Here is an 18,636-nt window from a genome sequence, read left to right as displayed (position 1 = left end):
GAGGCACAAAGTTTTCCGGGGGGCGCTGTTGAGCCATTTTGCCACGCCCATTAATGCAAACCATGAAATATCAAATTTATCACCAGGCCTGGCTTGCATGCCAAATTTGGTGCCTTTTGGGGAACTATCAAATATGGACCAATCAGATGAAGGGGGGGTGCGCTTGTTGGCGTCTAGCGTCGCCACGGTAACACTTTGGAAAGAGAAAAGTAATGCGTGTAGTCGCAGGATGGAGACGCACATTTTGATGTATAACACATCTGGGTTCACGATACGGTTCGGGCTGAATTAATTCTCGAAGGAATGGCATATATTGCTCCAAAATTACACGATTAATGCAGAATGTTCAAAATGGCTGACTTCCTGTTCGGTTTTGGCCATGGCGCCAAGAGACTTTTCTTTAAGTTGTGACATGATACAGGTGTGTACCGATTTTCGTTCATGTACGTCAAAGCGTATTATGGGGCTTGAGGCGCAAAGTTTTTTCTGTCTGAACCAACCAGATGAAGGGTGGGCACGCTTTTTGGCGTCTAGCGTCGCCACGGTAACACTTTCGAAAGAGAAAAGTAATGCGTGGGGTCGGAGGATGGAGACGCACATTTTGATGTATAACACACTTGGGGGCACGTTACGGTTCGGGCTGAATTAACTTTCGAAGGAATGGCATAAATTTCGCCAAAATGACACAACTGATTCAAAATGGCCGACATCCTGTTCGGTTTCGGGCATGACCCCAAGAGACTTTTCTTTAAGTTGTCCCATGATACAGGTGTGTACCGATTTTCGTGCATGTACGTCAAACCGTATCGTGGGGCTTGAGGCACAAAGTTTTCAAGGGGGCGCTGTTGAGCCATTTTGCCACGCCCATTAATGCAAACCTTTAAATATCAAATTTTTCGCCAGGCCTGACTAGGGTGCAAAATTTGGTGACTTTTTGGGCATGTTAAGGGGGGCAAAAAGGCCTTCACTTTGTCAGGAAAATAATAATAATAATAATAATAATAATAATTAAAGCTGCAAGCAGCAATGAACGGGCCCTCGCACTCACGTCAACCGCCCCCCATAAGCATATCAGAAATGACACCACCCACGACTTCCTATGTCAAACCCTTCAAAAGTTATAGCAGAAAAAAGGGACGACCAGTCAGAAGAAGGGGCGGGGCTAATTCAGGGCAAAGAAGATCAAGGACTCATTACAGAGTCCCATGACACCACCCACGACTCTCTATGTCAATACATTCAAAAGTTATAGCAGAAAATAGGGACAACCAATCAGAAAAAGGGACTGGGCTAATTGTCACCAATTATGGTCAAGGACTCAATGCCGAGTCCCATGACACCACCCACGACTCTCTATGTCAAACCTTTCAAAAGTTATGGCAGAAAAAAGTATTCTAGGGGGCGCTGTTGAGCCGTGAGGACACGCCCATTAATGCAAACCATGAAAAAAAAAATCAGATCACTCAAATGAACGACGATCATACAGTACAGCTGTATCTCATGGTCCAGAATGTATGATATTATATTAATCTATTATACCATATTATATTACATGTTGTTATTTCATATTAGCGTACCCAGTAATATAGCATATTGTATTATTGCATTGTATGTTGCTTCATTTCATATATTTTTGACTGTATTATATTGTAAAATGATATATCATAGCGATTGCATTATTATATAATTTCAATTTATAACACTAATATACAATTCCTCACACACACACTCCTTCCAAATGTTTCTTTTTTTTCTCCATTATGACAATTCTATGCTGTCATCCGTTATGTTTTTTGTTTTTAAGCTTGTTATGTCTGTTATTCAAATATATTAATACATTCATTAATATGCTATACTGTATTTTGTATTGTGTATATTGTGTGTGTGTGTGTGTGTGTGTGTGTGTGTGTGTGTGTGTGTGTGTGTGTGTGTGTGTGTGTGTGTGTGTGTGTATATATATATATATATATATATATATATATATATATATATATATATATATATGTGTGTGTGTGTGTGTGTGTGTGTGTATACCTGAAGTGTGACTACCTGCAGAACGTATTTTAGCATGAAAGCTTGCATATTTAACGTACATCAAGCATCCTGTATCATAGCTACATGTCTGCCGTTTGTAACAAAGCAAACCGCGTGAAAATCGGTTGAAAATCAAGTGAGTTATAGTTATTTTACTTATGCAGACACCTCCTTCCACAATAGAAGTGAACGCTCTAGAGTTAAAGCGATACCGATCCAAGATGGCGGCCACGCCCGACGTTCTCAGGCAGTCAATGCGGCGCCTCGACCAAGATGGCGGCCGCGCTGAACATCAGCCCCTCCCCCCGCGGGAGCTGCGCGCGCAAACTCCACTCAAATTCAAAAGTTATGGCAGAAAATCGGGACAACCAATCAGAAGAAGGGGAAAGAGAAAAGTAATGTGCGTCGTCACAGGACAGAGACGAACATTTTGATGTAAAAAAAACACAAAAATTGCTGACAAAAATTTTGGCATATCAAGCCAGGCTTGAACTCTCGACCTCTGGCAGCAAAGACCGCAATAATCTGGCTGAGCTAAGTCTCAGCTATTCCTCTTGTTTGACCTACTGGGTTAGGACAGACCAACATAGCGATAAAATGTCTGGAACTTTTTTTTCCTAATTTTTTAAATATTTGTAAGTTATAAATGTTAGTAAAACCCTACTATTTAAATTATTACTTTTTCTGTAACCATTCTGCCAAGGTTGTAACCGGGCTGAGCCGGGAATATTTCTGAAGTCACCACATTACAGGGAGCTGATTGGTCGGGGGGCGGGGCCGTCATCACCCTACTCGCCACTGATTGGTCGGGGGGCGGGGCCGTCATCACCCTACTCGCCACTGATTGGTCGGGGGGCGGGGCCGCCATCACCCTACTCGCCACTGATTGGTCAGGGGGCGGGGCCGGCAGACGTTTGAATCAGGAAGCGGGAGTCAGCGCGAGAGCGACTGGCGGCTCGCGGCAATTTTATTATAAAAAAAGGACAACCAATCAGAAGAAGGGGCGGGGCTAATTCAGGCCAATGAAGTTCAAGGACTCCATAAAGAATCTGATGACACCACCCACGACTCTCTATGTCAAACCATTCAAAAGTTATAGCAGAAAATCGGGACAACCAATCAGAAGAAGGGGCGGGGCTAATTAAGGCCAACGAAGCTTAAGGACTCATTACAGAGTCCCATGACACCACCCACGACTCTCTATGTGAAACCATTCAAAAGTTATGGCAGAGAAAAGTATTCTAGGGGGCGCTGTTGAGCCGTTAGGCCACGCCCATTAATGCAAACCATGAAATATCACATTTATCGCCAGGCCTGGCTTGCATGCAAATTTTGGTGACTTTTGGAGAACTATCAAATATGGACCAATCAGATGAAGGGTGGGTGCGCTTTTTCGCGTCTAGCGTCGCCACGGTAACACTTTTGAAAGAGAAAAGTAATGCGTGGTGTTGCACGATGGAGACGCACATTTTGGTGTATAACACACCTGGGTGCACGTTACGGTTCGGGCTGAATTAACTGCCGAAGGAATGGCATAAATTGTGCCAAAATTACACAATTAATTCAAAATGGCTGACTTCCTGTTCGGTTTCGGCCATGGCTCCAAGAGACTTTTCTTTAAGTTGCGACATGATACAGGTGTGTACCGATTTTCGTGCATGTACGTCAAACCGTATTGTGGGGCTTGAGGCACAAAGTTTTCCGGGGGGCGCTGTTGAGCCATTTTGCCACGCCCATTAATGCAAACCATGAAATATCAAATTTATCGCCAGGCCTGGCTTGCATGCCAAATTTGGTGCCTTTTGGGGAACTATCAAATATGGACCAATCAGATGAAGGGGGGGTGCGCTTGTTGGCGTCTAGCATCGCCACGGTAACACTTTCGAAAGAGAAAAGTAATGCGTCTAGTCGCAGGATGGAGACGCACATTTTGATGTATAACACATCTGGGTTCACGATACGGTTCGGGCTGAATTAACTCTCGAAGGAATGGCATATATTGCTCCAAAATTACGCAATTAATTCAGAATGTTCAAAATGGCCGACTTCCTGTTCGGTTTCGGCCATGGCGCCAAGAGACTTTTCTTTAAGTTGTGCCATGATACAGGTGTGTAGCGATTTTCGTGCATGTACATCAAACCGTATTGTGGGGCTTGAGGCACAAAGTTTTCAAGGGGGCGCTGTTGAGCCATTTTTCCACGCCCATTAATGCAAACCATTAAATACCAAATTTTTCACCAGGCCTGGCTTGGGTGCAAAATTTGGTGCCTTTTGGGGAACTATCAAATATGGACCAATCAGATGAAGGGGGGGTGCGCTTGTTGGCGTCTAGCGTCGCCACGGTAACACTTTGGAAAGAGAAAAGTAATGCGTGTAGTCGCAGGATGGAGACGCACATTTTGATGTATAACACATCTGGGTTCACGATACGGTTCGAGCTGAATTAACTCTCGAAGGAATGGCATATATTGCTCCAAAATTACGCAATTAATTCAGAATGTTCATAATGGCCGACTTCCTGTTCGGTTTCGGCCATGGCGCCAAGAGACTTTTCTTTTAGTTGCGACATGATACAGGAGTGTGCCAACTTTCGTTCATGTACGTCAAACCGTATTATGGGGCTTGAGGCGCAAAGTTTTTTCTGTCTGAACCAACCAGATGAAGGGTGGGCGCGCTTTTTGGCGTCTAGCGTCGCCACGGTAACGCTTTTGAAAGAGAAAAGTAATGCGGGTGGTCGCAGGAGGGAGACGCACATTTTGATGTATAACACACCTGGGTGCACGTTACGGTTCGGGCTGAATTAACTTTCGAAGGAATGGCATAAATTTCGCCAAAATGACGCGACTAATTCAAAATGGCCGACTTCCTGTTCGGTTTCGGGCATGACGCCAAGAGACTTTTCTTTAAGTTGTCCCATGATACAGGTGTGTACCGACTTTCGTGCATGTACGTCAAACCGTATCGTGGGGCTTGAGGCACAAAGTTTTCAAGGGGGCGCTGTTGAGCCATTTTGCCACGCCCATTAATGCAAACCATTAAATATCAAATTTTTCGCCAGGCCTGGCTTGCATGCAAAATTTGGTGACTTTTTGGGCATGTTAAGGGGGGCAAAAAGGCCTTCACTTTGTCAGGAAAATAATAATAATAATAATTAAAGCTGCAAGCAGCGATGAACGGGCCCTCGCACTCACGGCCACCGCCCCCCATAAGTATCAGAAATGACACCACCCACGACTTCCTATGTCAAACCATTGAAAAGTTATAGCAGAAAAAAGGGACAACCAATCAGAAGAAGGGGCGGGGCTAATTCAGGCCAATGAAGGTCAAGGACTCCATACAGAATCTGATGACACCACCCACGACTCTCTATGTCAAACCATTCCAAAGTTATAGCAGAAAATCGGGACAACCAATCAGAAGAAGGGGCGGGGCTAATTAAGGCCAACGAAGCTTAAGGACTCATTACAGAGTCCCATGACACCACCCACAACTTCCTATGTCAAACCATTCAAAAGTTATAGCAGAAAAAAGGGACAACCAATCAGAAGAAGGGGCGGGGCTAATTTAAGCCAATGAAGGTCAAGGGCTCCATAAAGAATCTGATGACAACACCCACGACTCTCTATGTCAAACCATTCCAAAGTTATAGCAGAAAATCGGACAACCAATCAGAAGAAGGGGCGGGGCTAATTAAGGCCAACGAAGGTCAAGGACTCATTACAGAGTCCCATGACACCACCCACAACTTCCTATGTCAAACCATTCAAAAGTTATGGCAGATAAAAGTATTCTAGGGGGCGCTGTTGAGCCGTTAGGCCACGCCCATTAATGCAAACCATGAAATATCAAATTTATCACCAGGCCTGGCTTGCATGCAAAATTTGGTGACTTTTGGAGAACTATCAAATATGGACCAATCACATGAAGGGGGGGCGCGCCTTTTGGCGTCTAGCGTCGCCACGGTAACACTTTTGAAAGAGAAAAGTAATGCGTGGTGTCGCAGGATGTAGACGCACATTTTGATGTATAACACACCTGGGTGCCCATTACGGTTCGGGCTGAATTAACTGCCGAAGGAATGGCATAAATTTCGCCAAAATGACACAATTTATTCGAAATGGCCGACATCCTGTTCGGTTTCGGCCATGGCTCCAAGAGACTTTTCTTTAAGTTGTGCCATGATACAGGTGTGTAGCGATTTTCGTGCATGTACGTCAAACCGTATTGTGGGGCTTGAGGCACAAAGTTTTCAGGGGGGCGCTGTTGAGCCATTTTGCCACGCCCATTAATACAAACCATGAAATATCAAATTTATCGCCAGGCCTGGCATGCATGCCAAATTTGGTGCCTTTTGGGGAACTATCAAATATGGACCAATCAGATGAAGGGGGGGTGCGCTTGTTGGCGTCTAGCGTCGCCACGGTAACACTTTTGAAAGAGAAAAGTAATGCGTGTAGTCGCAGGATGGAGACGCACATTTTGATGTATAACACACCTGGGTTCACGATACGGTTCGGGCTGAATTAACTCTCGAAGGAATGGCATAAATTGCGCCAAAGTGACACGATTAATTCAAAATGGCCGACTTCCTGTTCGGTTTCAGGCATGACGCCAAGAGACTTTTCTTTAAGTTGTCCCATGATACACGTGTGTACCGATTTTCGTGCATGTACGTCATACCGTATCGTGGGGCTTGAGGCACAAAGATTTCAAGGGGGCGCTGTTGAGCCATTTTACCACGCCCATTAATGCAAACCATTAAATATCAAATTTTTCGCCAGGCCTGACTTGGGTGCAAAATTTGGTGACTTTTTGGGCATGTTAAGGGGGGCAAAAAGGCCATCACTTTGTCAGAAGAAAAAAAATAATAATAATTAAAGCTGCAAGCAGCGATGAACGGGCCCTCGCACTCACGGCCACCGCCCCCCATAAGCATATCAGAAATGACACCACCCACAACTTCCTATGTCAAACCATTGAAAAGTTAAAGCAGAAAAATGGACAACCAATCAGAAGAAGGGGCGGGGCTAATAAAGGCCAACGAAGCTTAAGGACTCATTACAGAGTCCCATGACACCACCCACGACTTCCTATGACAAACCATTAAAAAGTTATAGCAGAAAAAAGGGACAACCAATCAGAAGAAGGGGGGGGGGCTAATTCAGGCCAATGAAGGCCAAGGACTCCATAAAGAATCTGATGACACCACCCACGACTCCCTATGTCAAACCATTCCAAAGTTATAGCAGAAAATCGGGACAACCAATCAGAAGAAGGGGCGGGGCTAATTAAGGCCAACGAAGCTTAAGGACACTTTACAGAATCCCATGATACCACCCACAACTCTCTATGTCAAACCATTCAAAAGTTATGGCAGATAAGAGTATTCTAGGGGGCGCGGTTGAGCCGTTAGGCCACGCCCATTAATGCAAACCATGAAATATCACATTTATCACCAAGTCTGTCTTGCATGCAAAATTTGGTGACTTTTGGAGAACTATCAAATATGGACCAATCACATGAAGGGGGGGCGCGCCTTTTGGCGTCTAGCGTCGCCACGGTAACACTTTTGAAAGAGAAAAGTAATGCGTGTTGTCGCAGGATGTAGCCGCACATTTTGATGTATAACATACTTGGGTGCACGTTACGGTTCGGGCTGAATTAACTGCCGAAGGAAGGGCATACATTTCGCCAAAATGACACAATTTATTCAAAATGGCCGACATCCTGTTAAGTTTGGGCCATGGCTCCAAGAGACTTTTCTTTAAGTTGTGCCATGATACAGGTGTGTAGCGATTTTCGTGCATGTACGTCAAACCGTATTGTGGGGCTTGAGGCACAAAGTTTTCCGGGGGGCGCTGTTGAGCCATTTTGCCACGCCCATTAATACAAACCATGAAATATCAAATTTATCGCCAGGCCTGGCTTGCATGCCAAATTTGGTGCCTTTTGGGGAACTATCAAATATGGACCAATCAGATGAAGGGGGGGTGCGCTTGTTGGCGTCTAGCGTTGCCACGGTAACACTCTTGAAAGAGAAAAGTAATGCGTGTAGTCGCAGGATGGAGACGCACATTTTGATGTATAACACATCTGGGTTCACGATACGGGTCGGGCTGAATTGATTCTCGAAGGAATGGCATATATTGTTCCAAAATTACGCGATTAATTCAGAATGTTCAAAATGGCTGACTTCCTGTTAGGTTTCGGCCATGGCTCCAAGAGACTTTTCTTTAAGTTGCTACATGATACAGGTGTGTACCGATTTTCGTTCATGTACGTCAAACCGTATTATGGGGCTTGAGGCACAAAGTTTTTTCTGTCAAACCAATCAGATGAAGGGTGGGCGCGCTTTTTGGCGTCTAGCGCCGCCACGGTAACGCTTTTGAAAGAGAAAAGTAATGCATGTTGTCGCAGGATGGAGACGCACATTTTGATGTATAACACACTTGGGGGCACGTTACGGTTCGGGCTGAATTAACTTTCGAAGGAGTGGCATAAATTTCGCCAAAATGACACGACTAATTCAAAATGGCCGACTTCCTGTTCGGTTTCGGGCATGACGCCAAGAGACTTTTCTTTAAGTTGTCCCATGATACAGGTGTGTACCAATTTTTGTGCATGTACGTCAAACCGTATCGTGGGGCTTGAGGCACAAAGTTTTCAAGGGGGCGCTGTTGAGCCATTTTACCACGCCCATTAATGCAAACCATTAAATATCAAATTTTTCGCCAGGCCTGACTTGGGTGCAAAATTTGGTGACTTTTTGGGCATGTTAAGTGGGGCAAAAAGGCCATCACTTTGTCAGAAGAAAAAAAAAAAAAATAATAATAATAAAAATTCCTGCAAATACAATAGGGCCTTCGCACTGCAAGTGCTCGGGCCCTAATAAAAATTCCTGCAAATACAATAGGGCCTTCGCACTGAAGGTGCTCGGGCCCTAATTAGAGTTGTTTATAGATCCTTTGAATTAGATTAACACCCACGATGTGGCGCTACCAGGGTCTGGCCTTGGGCTTCTTGGCTTTTATCCATTCTCTGCCTGCCTGTCCATCTTTGTTTATTCATGCACTTCTTCTTTGTCTTTCCTGTTTTTCACCTTTTCATCCCCTGTACACCCTCAGGAGCCTGTCTTCTCCTCCACCTTTTCTCCTCCTATCTCCCTCGGCCAAAAGTGTCAGTATATTGACCATCATAGTCAGGTAAGAACATAGACGTAGCACGCTTGAAGGGGCAGCTTGAGCTGGATGGTAAATCTTTCTGGCTTGGTTTGCAGCTACCCGCGTTAGAGACGCTCTCTGCGCTGCCCAGACTGATTTAGTTGTGACAACATGAGCACAAGACAATTCACAACCATCACATCCACCGAGGGATGAAAAAGACCATGTAGCCTTGCATCTAGCACGCTTCAATGCATTTAATCTCATTAGATCTGCTTGGTTTGGTGCTGAAAATTAATAATTGCCCCATTACGTAAATTTACAGGGAAGTTATGTGATGGGTGTTTTCTCAGGGTTACATAAGAGATTGAGAGGCAAATTGACAATTTTGATTTGTTTCTATGGATTGTTGTCCTTTATTTTAATTCTTTTTTTTAATATTTTGATCTTGACTGACAATATTTTGATCTTGACTGACAATAAGATGAAATGAAAGCTGTCTGTGGCCGTCATTGTGCAAATTTCATTGCTTTGAATGCAGGCCGTGGCTCGGACTTTCTTTTATAATTTCAGTTTTATCCTGTCTGTGCAGAAGGTTGGAGAGGAAATTGAGGCCCAGATGACGATAGAGGAGAGGAAACAGATGATATCAATTCGTGAGGATGCCTGGAAGAAAAAGGGCAGAGGAGCAGCCAATGACTCTACCCAATACACAGTTGCTGCACGTATGGTCAAGAAAGGTCAGTGTTCAGCCTGCCGGTCCACAGCACCAGTGGAGGCAACTTTCACACGAAAATATGCAGGGCAACAGGAAAATCTGATATTTTTACGTGGGGTTAATATTCACATTGAGAGTGTGACGTGTTTCCTGTATCCTTTAACCCTATAACGCTGAATTTATCATATTTGATACCTAAGACCTCTTTACCACTCTCATAATCAACATGAAAAAACAAATTGTTTAATATAAATACAAATAAATAAATAATACATCAATTTAGATTTAGAGTATATCTATTAAAGATTAAATTGGGGGTGCTTTTAATTTGAATATATGAGAATATTTCATATCTCAGACATTAATGGGTTAAAGTAGCACCTCCATTGACAGCTAATAAGGGTTTTAAGAAGGTTTGTCAACGTTCAGGTTGTTTCCTGATTCCTGGCCTTTGGAAGGGCAGTTTCAAAAGAGAGTTGAATTTCAGCACAATAGGATTTAAAATATAAAATTCTGAATATTTTGCTTATGCATGCAGCAAATATGAATTGCACCTTTAACATGGAAATGTATACTGTGAAAAATACTGGTTCAGGCTGCAATTGATCTTTCCTCAGTGTGCACTTTTGTTTAGTTTTTTCGTCTGGTGTGAATGTTGGTGTTTGCGTCCACAGGGGTGGCAGCTTCCTCCTCAGTTATCAGTCCCATCCTGTCACCGGTCTCCACCAAACTCAAGAGCAGCGTGCCGGCTGTCAACAAACCACAAGAGGGTGAGACACCCCGCTGCCATCAGACTATATAACCAGGCCTGCTCTCAGTAGCCAACAGACAATAATATGACAATAATATGTGCAATAACTTAAGATGTGCAATATCTGCCAATCTACCTCACAACACTCCACCTGCTTTTCTGCACTGTTTAACTGTATATACTGTTCATATCCTGTTTATAAATATTTTATACGTATCTTTTGTATTTTTTATATATTTTTTATTTCTGACTTTTCAGTCTTTTTACCCCTCCCCTATATGTGTGTACTGCTGACAACAAATAAGTTTCCCCACTGAGGGAGAAAATAAAGGATATTCTATTCTATTCTATTCTATTCTATAATAGCGTCCCATGTCATCACTGCTACTTCATTTGAAAAAAGAAAATCTCTGTAAGCAGTCTTTGCCAGCATTCTTAGTCACATAAGATTTTCTCTTTGGGATATATTACCAAAAATCTGCAAAATTATTTAAGTGTCAGGTTAAATTGAGTTCAATTTACTGGCAGAAGTGAAGTTAGTTTTATCAATTTTAACACTTTTGTTTTAATTTGTGTAGAATAACACGCAAATTATGAATGATTCCTTTTTTTCCCATAATTCCTCATTTTTGCTGCCAGATACCATCTTGTACTAACAAAACCAGAAACAATTTGGTTCTAGTTGCATCTGTTGTTTTCCTTTAAGCTCATCAGGTGACAGTGGGAGGGGTTTAGTTATTTGCTGGATGTGACACATTAAGGCCACCTTCAGTAACTGGGCCACGGAGCGAGCCAAAGTTTAGACTAGTTCCATAGATTTGGGCTCGATCTGCCTTCCAGGCCTGTTACGCCTTGGACATTTATAAACAAAAATAACATAAAATCAGATGACATATGCAAGTCTCTTCCTCAGATAGTCACTTAATGCTCCACCAGACTGTGACCATGCTGGCTCTGTTTGTTAGTGTGCACAAACGGAAGTCCTTTTCTTCCTGTATATGCAAAACCACTGGATATGCAGGGAATGCGATCCTCCAGGCTGACACAGTACTAAGAATAACGAGGCTGTGATGCATGTCCACAGAAGAGTTTAAACAGGACCTTAGCATCCCTGAGGACACTGAAGCTGTTAGAAGTAAAGATCCGAACAGCAGTTTAATCATAGACGTTGACTCAGATCGAGCCGGAGATGCTTTCACTTCAAAGCTTATTCATTTCAAAATATCTTTTTAAAAAGAACTGCAAATCAAATAACTATATAAAGAAGTGACGTAGTAGGAAATACATTTTCTTTCTGCTGGACAACCAAATTTAAATCTAAATTGTTTGAAAAAGTAATTCTTTGATTTGCAGAAATTGAGGCGAGGCCATACATGGAGTCAGATAAGAAACTGGACAAGTTGGAGAGCTTCTTGGGGCGTCTGAATAGTAAAGGTATGTAATCTCTTTCAGTGATATTGCTGATATTTCATGCTTGTTTCTTAAACCAGTCCAAGCAAGCATTTGCAAATGTTATTTCTTTGGTGGAGACTTTACTAAAACATGACGGTGCCTTTAATCATATCTCCAGGAACAAATTTACATCCGTCACTGATTCCAACATTGTTACCGTTTACAGTGTATTAAGGCTAAATTGTATCTTACTTTGGAAACGTGTTTTGTTTAGTGGCAGGTTTGCAGGAAACCACCATAACGGTGACTGAGAAAGCGGTGAAGGAAGTAATGAAGCTCGATGATGAGATCTTCTCCAAGTTCTACAAACGCGTGACTGAATTTCCTCGCATGCCCACCAGGATTGGAATCAATGAAGACTTTGACTCCATATTTGGTTCTCAGGGTCCCAAGTAAGACGATATCATGAGCTTCTTATTTTACCAACACGTGAGGGTTGTGGAGAAAGCTGGCATCTTGTTCCTTAGTTCCAATTTTCCCTTGCTTTTCCGCTTCCCAGGTTGACTTCAGCCATGGTGCTGCACAAGCGGTCCGTCCGTCCATCCAGGAACGTTCAGTCATCGAGAAACCCTGTGAAGATGCTTGCAGCAAGACAGGACATCAGGCACGAGTACACTGAGCAGAGACTGAATGTGGCCCAGTTGGAGAGCAAGAGGATGAAGACTGAGAAGAGTGAGTGTGAGGACAACAGCTTTGTGCTTATGGAGCTGTGAGTTTAGGAGCAAGTATTTGGGACAAATCACGCAGTACAGCATGTTTGTCAGGCTGTTAATCATCAAAAATCCAAACGGGAACTGGAAAAGATGGTTGTTGGTTTGCAGCCTGTAGAACTACGCCCACGTTACCCTCTTGTAAACATTACAAACTAGTATGAAGCTTTTACACCTGAGATCTTTTTTAATTGAATGAGGCATGTAAGCCGTCTTTTATCCTCCTGTTAGTGTATTCTTTTGATCATTTCAGTGACTAAAACGTCGGAGTACTCTGAGGCAGCTCTGTTAGGTCTGGCCAGCAAAGAAAACTTCAGCAATGTGAATCTGCGCAGCGTCAACATCTCAGAGCAGACGTCAAACAACAGCGCGGTGCCGGTTAAGAGCATGATGCTGATGCAGATCAAAGGTACGCACTCTTTTTGACTCCTCAGAGCATTTTCTTGTGATCACCAGTGTGACTCCTAGTGCCATTTTACCTGGTTTCATGGTGTACAGATAACTATTGTTAAAACCTGGACCAGAATATGTTACTAATTAAACATCATTGTGTTATTTTTAGGAAATTATCCAAAGAGATGTAATAGATGAGAACAGCACATCTGGGTACTTTGCCTTTTCACAATCTTCCTGTGCCTTTTTGGATGAAAACATCCCATTGAGTTTTACTGAGAGTAAATACAAAATCTGAGTTTTTGGCAAATATAAAGGTGATAAACAAGGCTGCATGTTGTAAACATAGGCCTCAGTCATATGGGCTGTAAGGCAACCAATTATATAATGATGTTGACAATCTGTGATTATCATTATTATTTGGAAAAACTTTCAGTGGACCAGCACCACTGATCCCTCTAAGTGGCCAAATGCCATATCCCAAAATATACAATTACCTTACTGAATGTATAATTCAGTTTATAATTATTAATTTAATTTATAATTTATTCAATGTGAAATGAGGTTGTAAGTTTTAAATCTAAGTATGTCATAATTTAAGCACATGATAACCAGCAGCCTTCAAGGTGTATGAAAAAACTAATAATCTGTCTTTGGTATGCTCTTTCTGTTGTCTTTTCAATAAAACATCCCGTTTAACATGTAAAATGATTGCTTTTATATATTTCTCTTTTGTCCTATGAAAAAGGGCAAACCACAAACATATGCTAGGTCCAAAAGTTTCATCCTGTTTGGGAATATCTGCTCTCTTTAGACAAGTGAACAACACAAACCGGCTGTCTTCCCTTTTATTATTATTTGAGGTGAAAAACGAAAGAAAGCTTTCAGCATGATACCCCTAACAGTTTTTACAGCGTTTGTTTTCACCCCAAAAGGGGTGTATAAACTTTACAGACAAGCTTTGAACTTACATAAAATCTTTAAGGGCTACTTTTACATTTCTGGATTGTTTCTTGAATTGAAGCAGTGAAAAATTTAGAATTCACCTGACCTGCAGCAGTCCAGATGGATGTTTCTATGTTTTTTGAGTCAGGCAAGCTGTCGATTTTGTTTTTAAGCGTTAAAGTTTAGGCTGTGTTAAATAACTCCAGCTGTCATCTAATCAAGCAAACATGAAATTTGATTTCCTCATGAGATTCTCATCTAGAAATCGCATGATCGCATCTCTGAAATGTTGAGATTTCCCCTTTAAAATGTTAATCACACATGATTATTTTATATGTATATGTATATATATATATTTTTATTTTTTTATATATCGGGAGTTTGTCGTATGAGAAGCTTAACAATGATGACTGTATTGAATTGCAGGTCGCCGTCACGTCCAGACCAGACTAGTGGAGCCCCGAGCTTCTTCTCTGAACAGTGGGGATTGTTTCCTGCTGGTCACTCCAGAGCACTGCTTAGTCTGGATTGGAGAGTTCTCAAATGTCATTGAGAAGGCTAAAGTGAGTGTTTTCAGTCTTTACAATTCTGCCAGAGCTGCTAATGAAATGATCCAGCTTTGAAACAGAGATGATTCACTGATTCTGCCTCTCACTTCCATTCTGGCACACGAGTCCATCTGTGCTCTCCAAGAAACACATGCTTTTAGCCTCTTGTTTTCCCAAAGGATGTCTGTCTAGACGCTTTCTAATAAACATTTGTTTTCCACTCCACCTCCTTGTTCTATGGTGCTTACTCATCTTATTATGTTTTCATTTCATGCAGCCAAGTCTCACTTTTTTTTCTCCAATTTCCTTTTTTTCACCAAAATCAATATAGAGCTTGATATTTCTGTGCATTAGAATGAAAGGCTTACAAGCATATTATTGTCTCGTCTTTAGGCAGCAGATTTGGCCACCTACATCCAAACCCAGAGGGACATGGGCTGCAGGGCGGGTCAGGTGCTGACTATTGAAGAAGGAGTAAACCCACAGGGTCCCGACGCACAGCAGTTCTGGACAATCCTCGGCGGACAGATGGCTTATCAATGTAACACAAGAGACATGAGCATTATTACCAGTTGTATTTAATCCCATGTGCCAGTGTTTGATGATGGATTAATGTATTATTTTGCCTGATTATGCCATAGCGGCGGGTCCACCAGAGGAGGATGAGCACTTTGAGAATGGCATAGTGGAAACCAACTGCATCTTCAGGCTTCTGGATGATAAACTGGTTCCTGATGACGACGAGTGGGGGAAAATACCTCACAACTCCCTGCTGGCATCCAAGGAGGTGAAGGACAATTTTGTAGCCCAGGCTTTTGTCTGCAGTAGAAAAAGTGTATGATAGAGATTAGGGCTGGGCGATATGGACCAAAAGTCATATCTCAATATTTTCTAGCCGAATCGATATCGATATTTTTTCTGTGACATAATTGGGTTTTCCCCCAAAACATTATAGCATAGCATCTCTGTTAGCTTCATTTTTTTCTGAGGCAAACCCTTAAAAAAACAGTCAGTTTTAATACAATGCCTCGTGCCAAATGTCACACAGGTTCCTTTATTAACAGAGGTCTGCACAATATCAAAATGTACAAGACAAATTAAATAAAAATAAACTGCCTGCATATATAGAATAAAAATTCTTCTTGAATAAAATAAAACAAATATCCCTTTCCTGCATAACAATTAAATTAAAATACACTGTGCAATTAATACAATGTAGACAGTAACAGGCAGACTTTTCCACTGAGGTTGACAGGTGTGCAAATAACAAAACATTTGTGCAAATCTCAAATAAAACATTCAAGTCAATTTGTAACAAAATAAGCTATATCAAAATAATTTAAAAAAAATACATTAATAATTAAAAAAAAAAAAAAAGCTATATCGATATAAACGATATTGTCTCGTATCATATCGCGTTTGAAAATATATCAATATATATTAAAATCTCGATATATCGCGCAGCCCTAATAGAGATTCAGGGATTCAAAGTCACTCTTATTTATTGGCTCCAGCTCTGACCAGCAGTGATAACAGCACTAATTTATAAGCATTTTGTCAATGAGTCGAAAGAGCTATCACAGTACAATAAGCTGTAAAACCTCTTTTTTGCCAACCTCAGCGTCTCATCTAGGCTCAGAAACTGACCAGTACAGCAGACTGCACATAAGATGAGCTGTAGCAGACATGTTCACAGACCAGCCTTAAACAATAAGCTGCTTTTCCTCTTAGAGACTTGCTTTTTGTTCCCCCCCAGCCTGTCAGACAGTCAAATGCCTTTCTCTCTTGTTGTGGTCATCAAAAACGACTAGAATCCAGGTTCCAGTGCGCTGCAGGTGAAAAGAATGGCTTTTCTGTTTGCTGGTGTTTTACATCTTTATATCTTTGACGGTGATGTCACATTTCGTGACGTCATTGTTTTGAACTTCATAATTCCACCCGTATCAATGCAATCAGCTGTTCATGGTTCTGTTGAGCTTTGTCTTTAGTGGCTGCTTTTAAACATTTCTGAGGCTTCGTCAGGTTAAAACACAAAGCAACAATAAGTGTCTCTGAGAAAAAAAAAACTGATAGTAAAGAGGAGATTTGATGCGGAACTTTTAGTTTTAGGCACAGAGTTCTGATTAGAGAAATGGAGCTTATGTAGTCCAGGCTACTTTTAATTGGTTACCTAGCAACAGTAAGTCCAGTGATGGGTATATCATTTGTGCATCTGTGTGCTGCAGCTGCTGAAGAAGAAGTAAAATGGTATCAGGTCACTTACGCTTTATTTTGAACGATGGGGTATCATTTACTCTCTTTTACTCAGATTGAATATTTCAGGATTTGATTTTAGCGTCCCGTGCTTTCCATGTTAATTTAAAAAAGAACTTTTACTCCTTAGGGGTTTGACGTGATGACTCAAGCCACATGAACTAGAATAGACTGGATATATTAATTGACTTTGTCCGTGTGCAGCTTGCATGGCCTTTATTACATCCAATAATTGCTGTTTTTGTTGTTGCATTGTGTTCCGCAGGTGTTGGTGTTTGACTTTGGCAGCGAGGTGTACGTTTGGCACGGAAAAGAAGTGACTCTAGCACAAAGGAAGGTGGCTTTCCAGCTCGCCAAACACCTGTGGAACGGGACGTTTGACTACACCTGCTGTGACATCAACCCGCTGGACCCAGGAGGCTGCAACGCGCTCATACCCAGGTCTGAGCACAAACTCTGTCCCCGTTTGTACAGTTGGGAACAAGAAAAGAGAAATATCCACAATCTAGAGGGTTTTTTCTTTTCAAGTCTGTCTGATTTGCAACCGTTTTTGCCGTTTTTCCACCCACAGGAAGGGCCAGGGGCGTCCCGATTGGGCGATATTCGGCAGACTGACGGAGCACAATGAGACAATCTTGTTCAAGGAGAAGTTCTCAGATTGGACTGAAGTCAAGTCCCCCACACCAAAGGAAGATGTCGAGCTTGTACCCGAGCAGAAGGTGCAAATCCAGCACTTCTTTTAGGATTAAATGAATCGCACCGGTCACACAGACACTGCAGAGGCTTCATATGTCTTTTGTTTCTCCCCATCTGCTTGTTTGTTGCGTTGCCACTCGCAGCCACAGTTAATGCTGCCAGGAACAGTTTTTTACACGCTGGAACCAAAACAGGAATTAGACAGCACATGCCTTTGTACAGAAACTGTATGGAAGCATCACAGAAATGCATCAAAGCTTTATTCTAGCTCAGCACGTCACTTTTATTATGAATCGTACTTGTGCTATCCCCCCAGGAGGCTCCGGGACGCGAGTGCCGGCCGTACGACGCCACCCTGATGCTTCCTGTCCTCCGCTCACCCATTTCCACCATTTTGGACGGGGTGAATGTGGGTCGCGGCTACGGTCCGGTAGAGACAGAGGACCACATGAGGATCCAAGAGATCAGCACAGTGTCTGTGGACGTTTGGCATATCCTGGAGTTCGATTATAGCCGTCTGCCACGCCAGAGCATCGGCCAGTTCCACGAGGGAGACGCGTATGTGCTCAAGTGGAAGTATATGGTCAGCACTACAGGTTAGTGCTGAAGCAGAGCAAGTATTTTCTTTGCTATGCAACAATACCAGTCCAGACCAAAAGAAAATGACAAACTGCAGAATAAGCATTGACTTTGGTCATCAAAATATGTGGGACATGAGGGTCAATGTGCAAAACAAGGGGTCTTGGATTGAAACCAGAACAAAGCTTGAGTCAAAAAACACTTTTAATGAAAAAGTAGAAAAAGCTTCAGCAGGTTGTTGTTGTTGAGGGAAAGCTTGAATTATCTCCCCCTCGCTCAGAGGAATTTCCTTCCTCGCGATGGCATCAGCCCATTTTTCGCTCTGTCGTTGGCTTTGGCTCAAATTGCGGTCGAGGTACTTGACATGTTATCCATCTACTTCGGAAGTGGCACATTG

General features: G+C 42.4%; 1 protein-coding gene across 10 annotated transcripts in view; it reads left to right on the top strand.

The window, feature by feature from the left end:
* Window positions 1–18,636, top strand: part of LOC133452501 (supervillin-like) — a 79,933-nt gene that overhangs the window by 49,051 nt on the left and 12,246 nt on the right. For 8 of the 10 annotated variants that reach the window (XM_061731856.1, XM_061731858.1, XM_061731853.1 and 5 more), the window contains 13 exons: window positions 9,159–9,236; window positions 9,787–9,934; window positions 10,587–10,682; window positions 12,017–12,097; window positions 12,330–12,507; window positions 12,615–12,787; window positions 13,079–13,234; window positions 14,590–14,726; window positions 15,105–15,252; window positions 15,353–15,498; window positions 17,230–17,405; window positions 17,536–17,683; window positions 17,977–18,256. In XM_061731856.1, the coding sequence (XP_061587840.1) occupies window positions 9,159–9,236; window positions 9,787–9,934; window positions 10,587–10,682; window positions 12,017–12,097; window positions 12,330–12,507; window positions 12,615–12,787; window positions 13,079–13,234; window positions 14,590–14,726; window positions 15,105–15,252; window positions 15,353–15,498; window positions 17,230–17,405; window positions 17,536–17,683; window positions 17,977–18,256 (1,945 nt within the window). The remainder of the gene's footprint in view (window positions 1–9,158; window positions 9,237–9,786; window positions 9,935–10,586; window positions 10,683–12,016; window positions 12,098–12,329; window positions 12,508–12,614; window positions 12,788–13,078; window positions 13,235–14,589; window positions 14,727–15,104; window positions 15,253–15,352; window positions 15,499–17,229; window positions 17,406–17,535; window positions 17,684–17,976; window positions 18,257–18,636) is intronic. The other 2 variants (XM_061731852.1, XM_061731859.1) reach the window with 2 other exon arrangements.

Source organism: Cololabis saira, chromosome 10 (assembly GCF_033807715.1).
Source record: "Cololabis saira isolate AMF1-May2022 chromosome 10, fColSai1.1, whole genome shotgun sequence".
NCBI lineage: Eukaryota > Metazoa > Chordata > Actinopteri > Beloniformes > Belonidae > Cololabis > Cololabis saira.
This window is presented reverse-complemented; position numbering and strand designations above follow the sequence as displayed.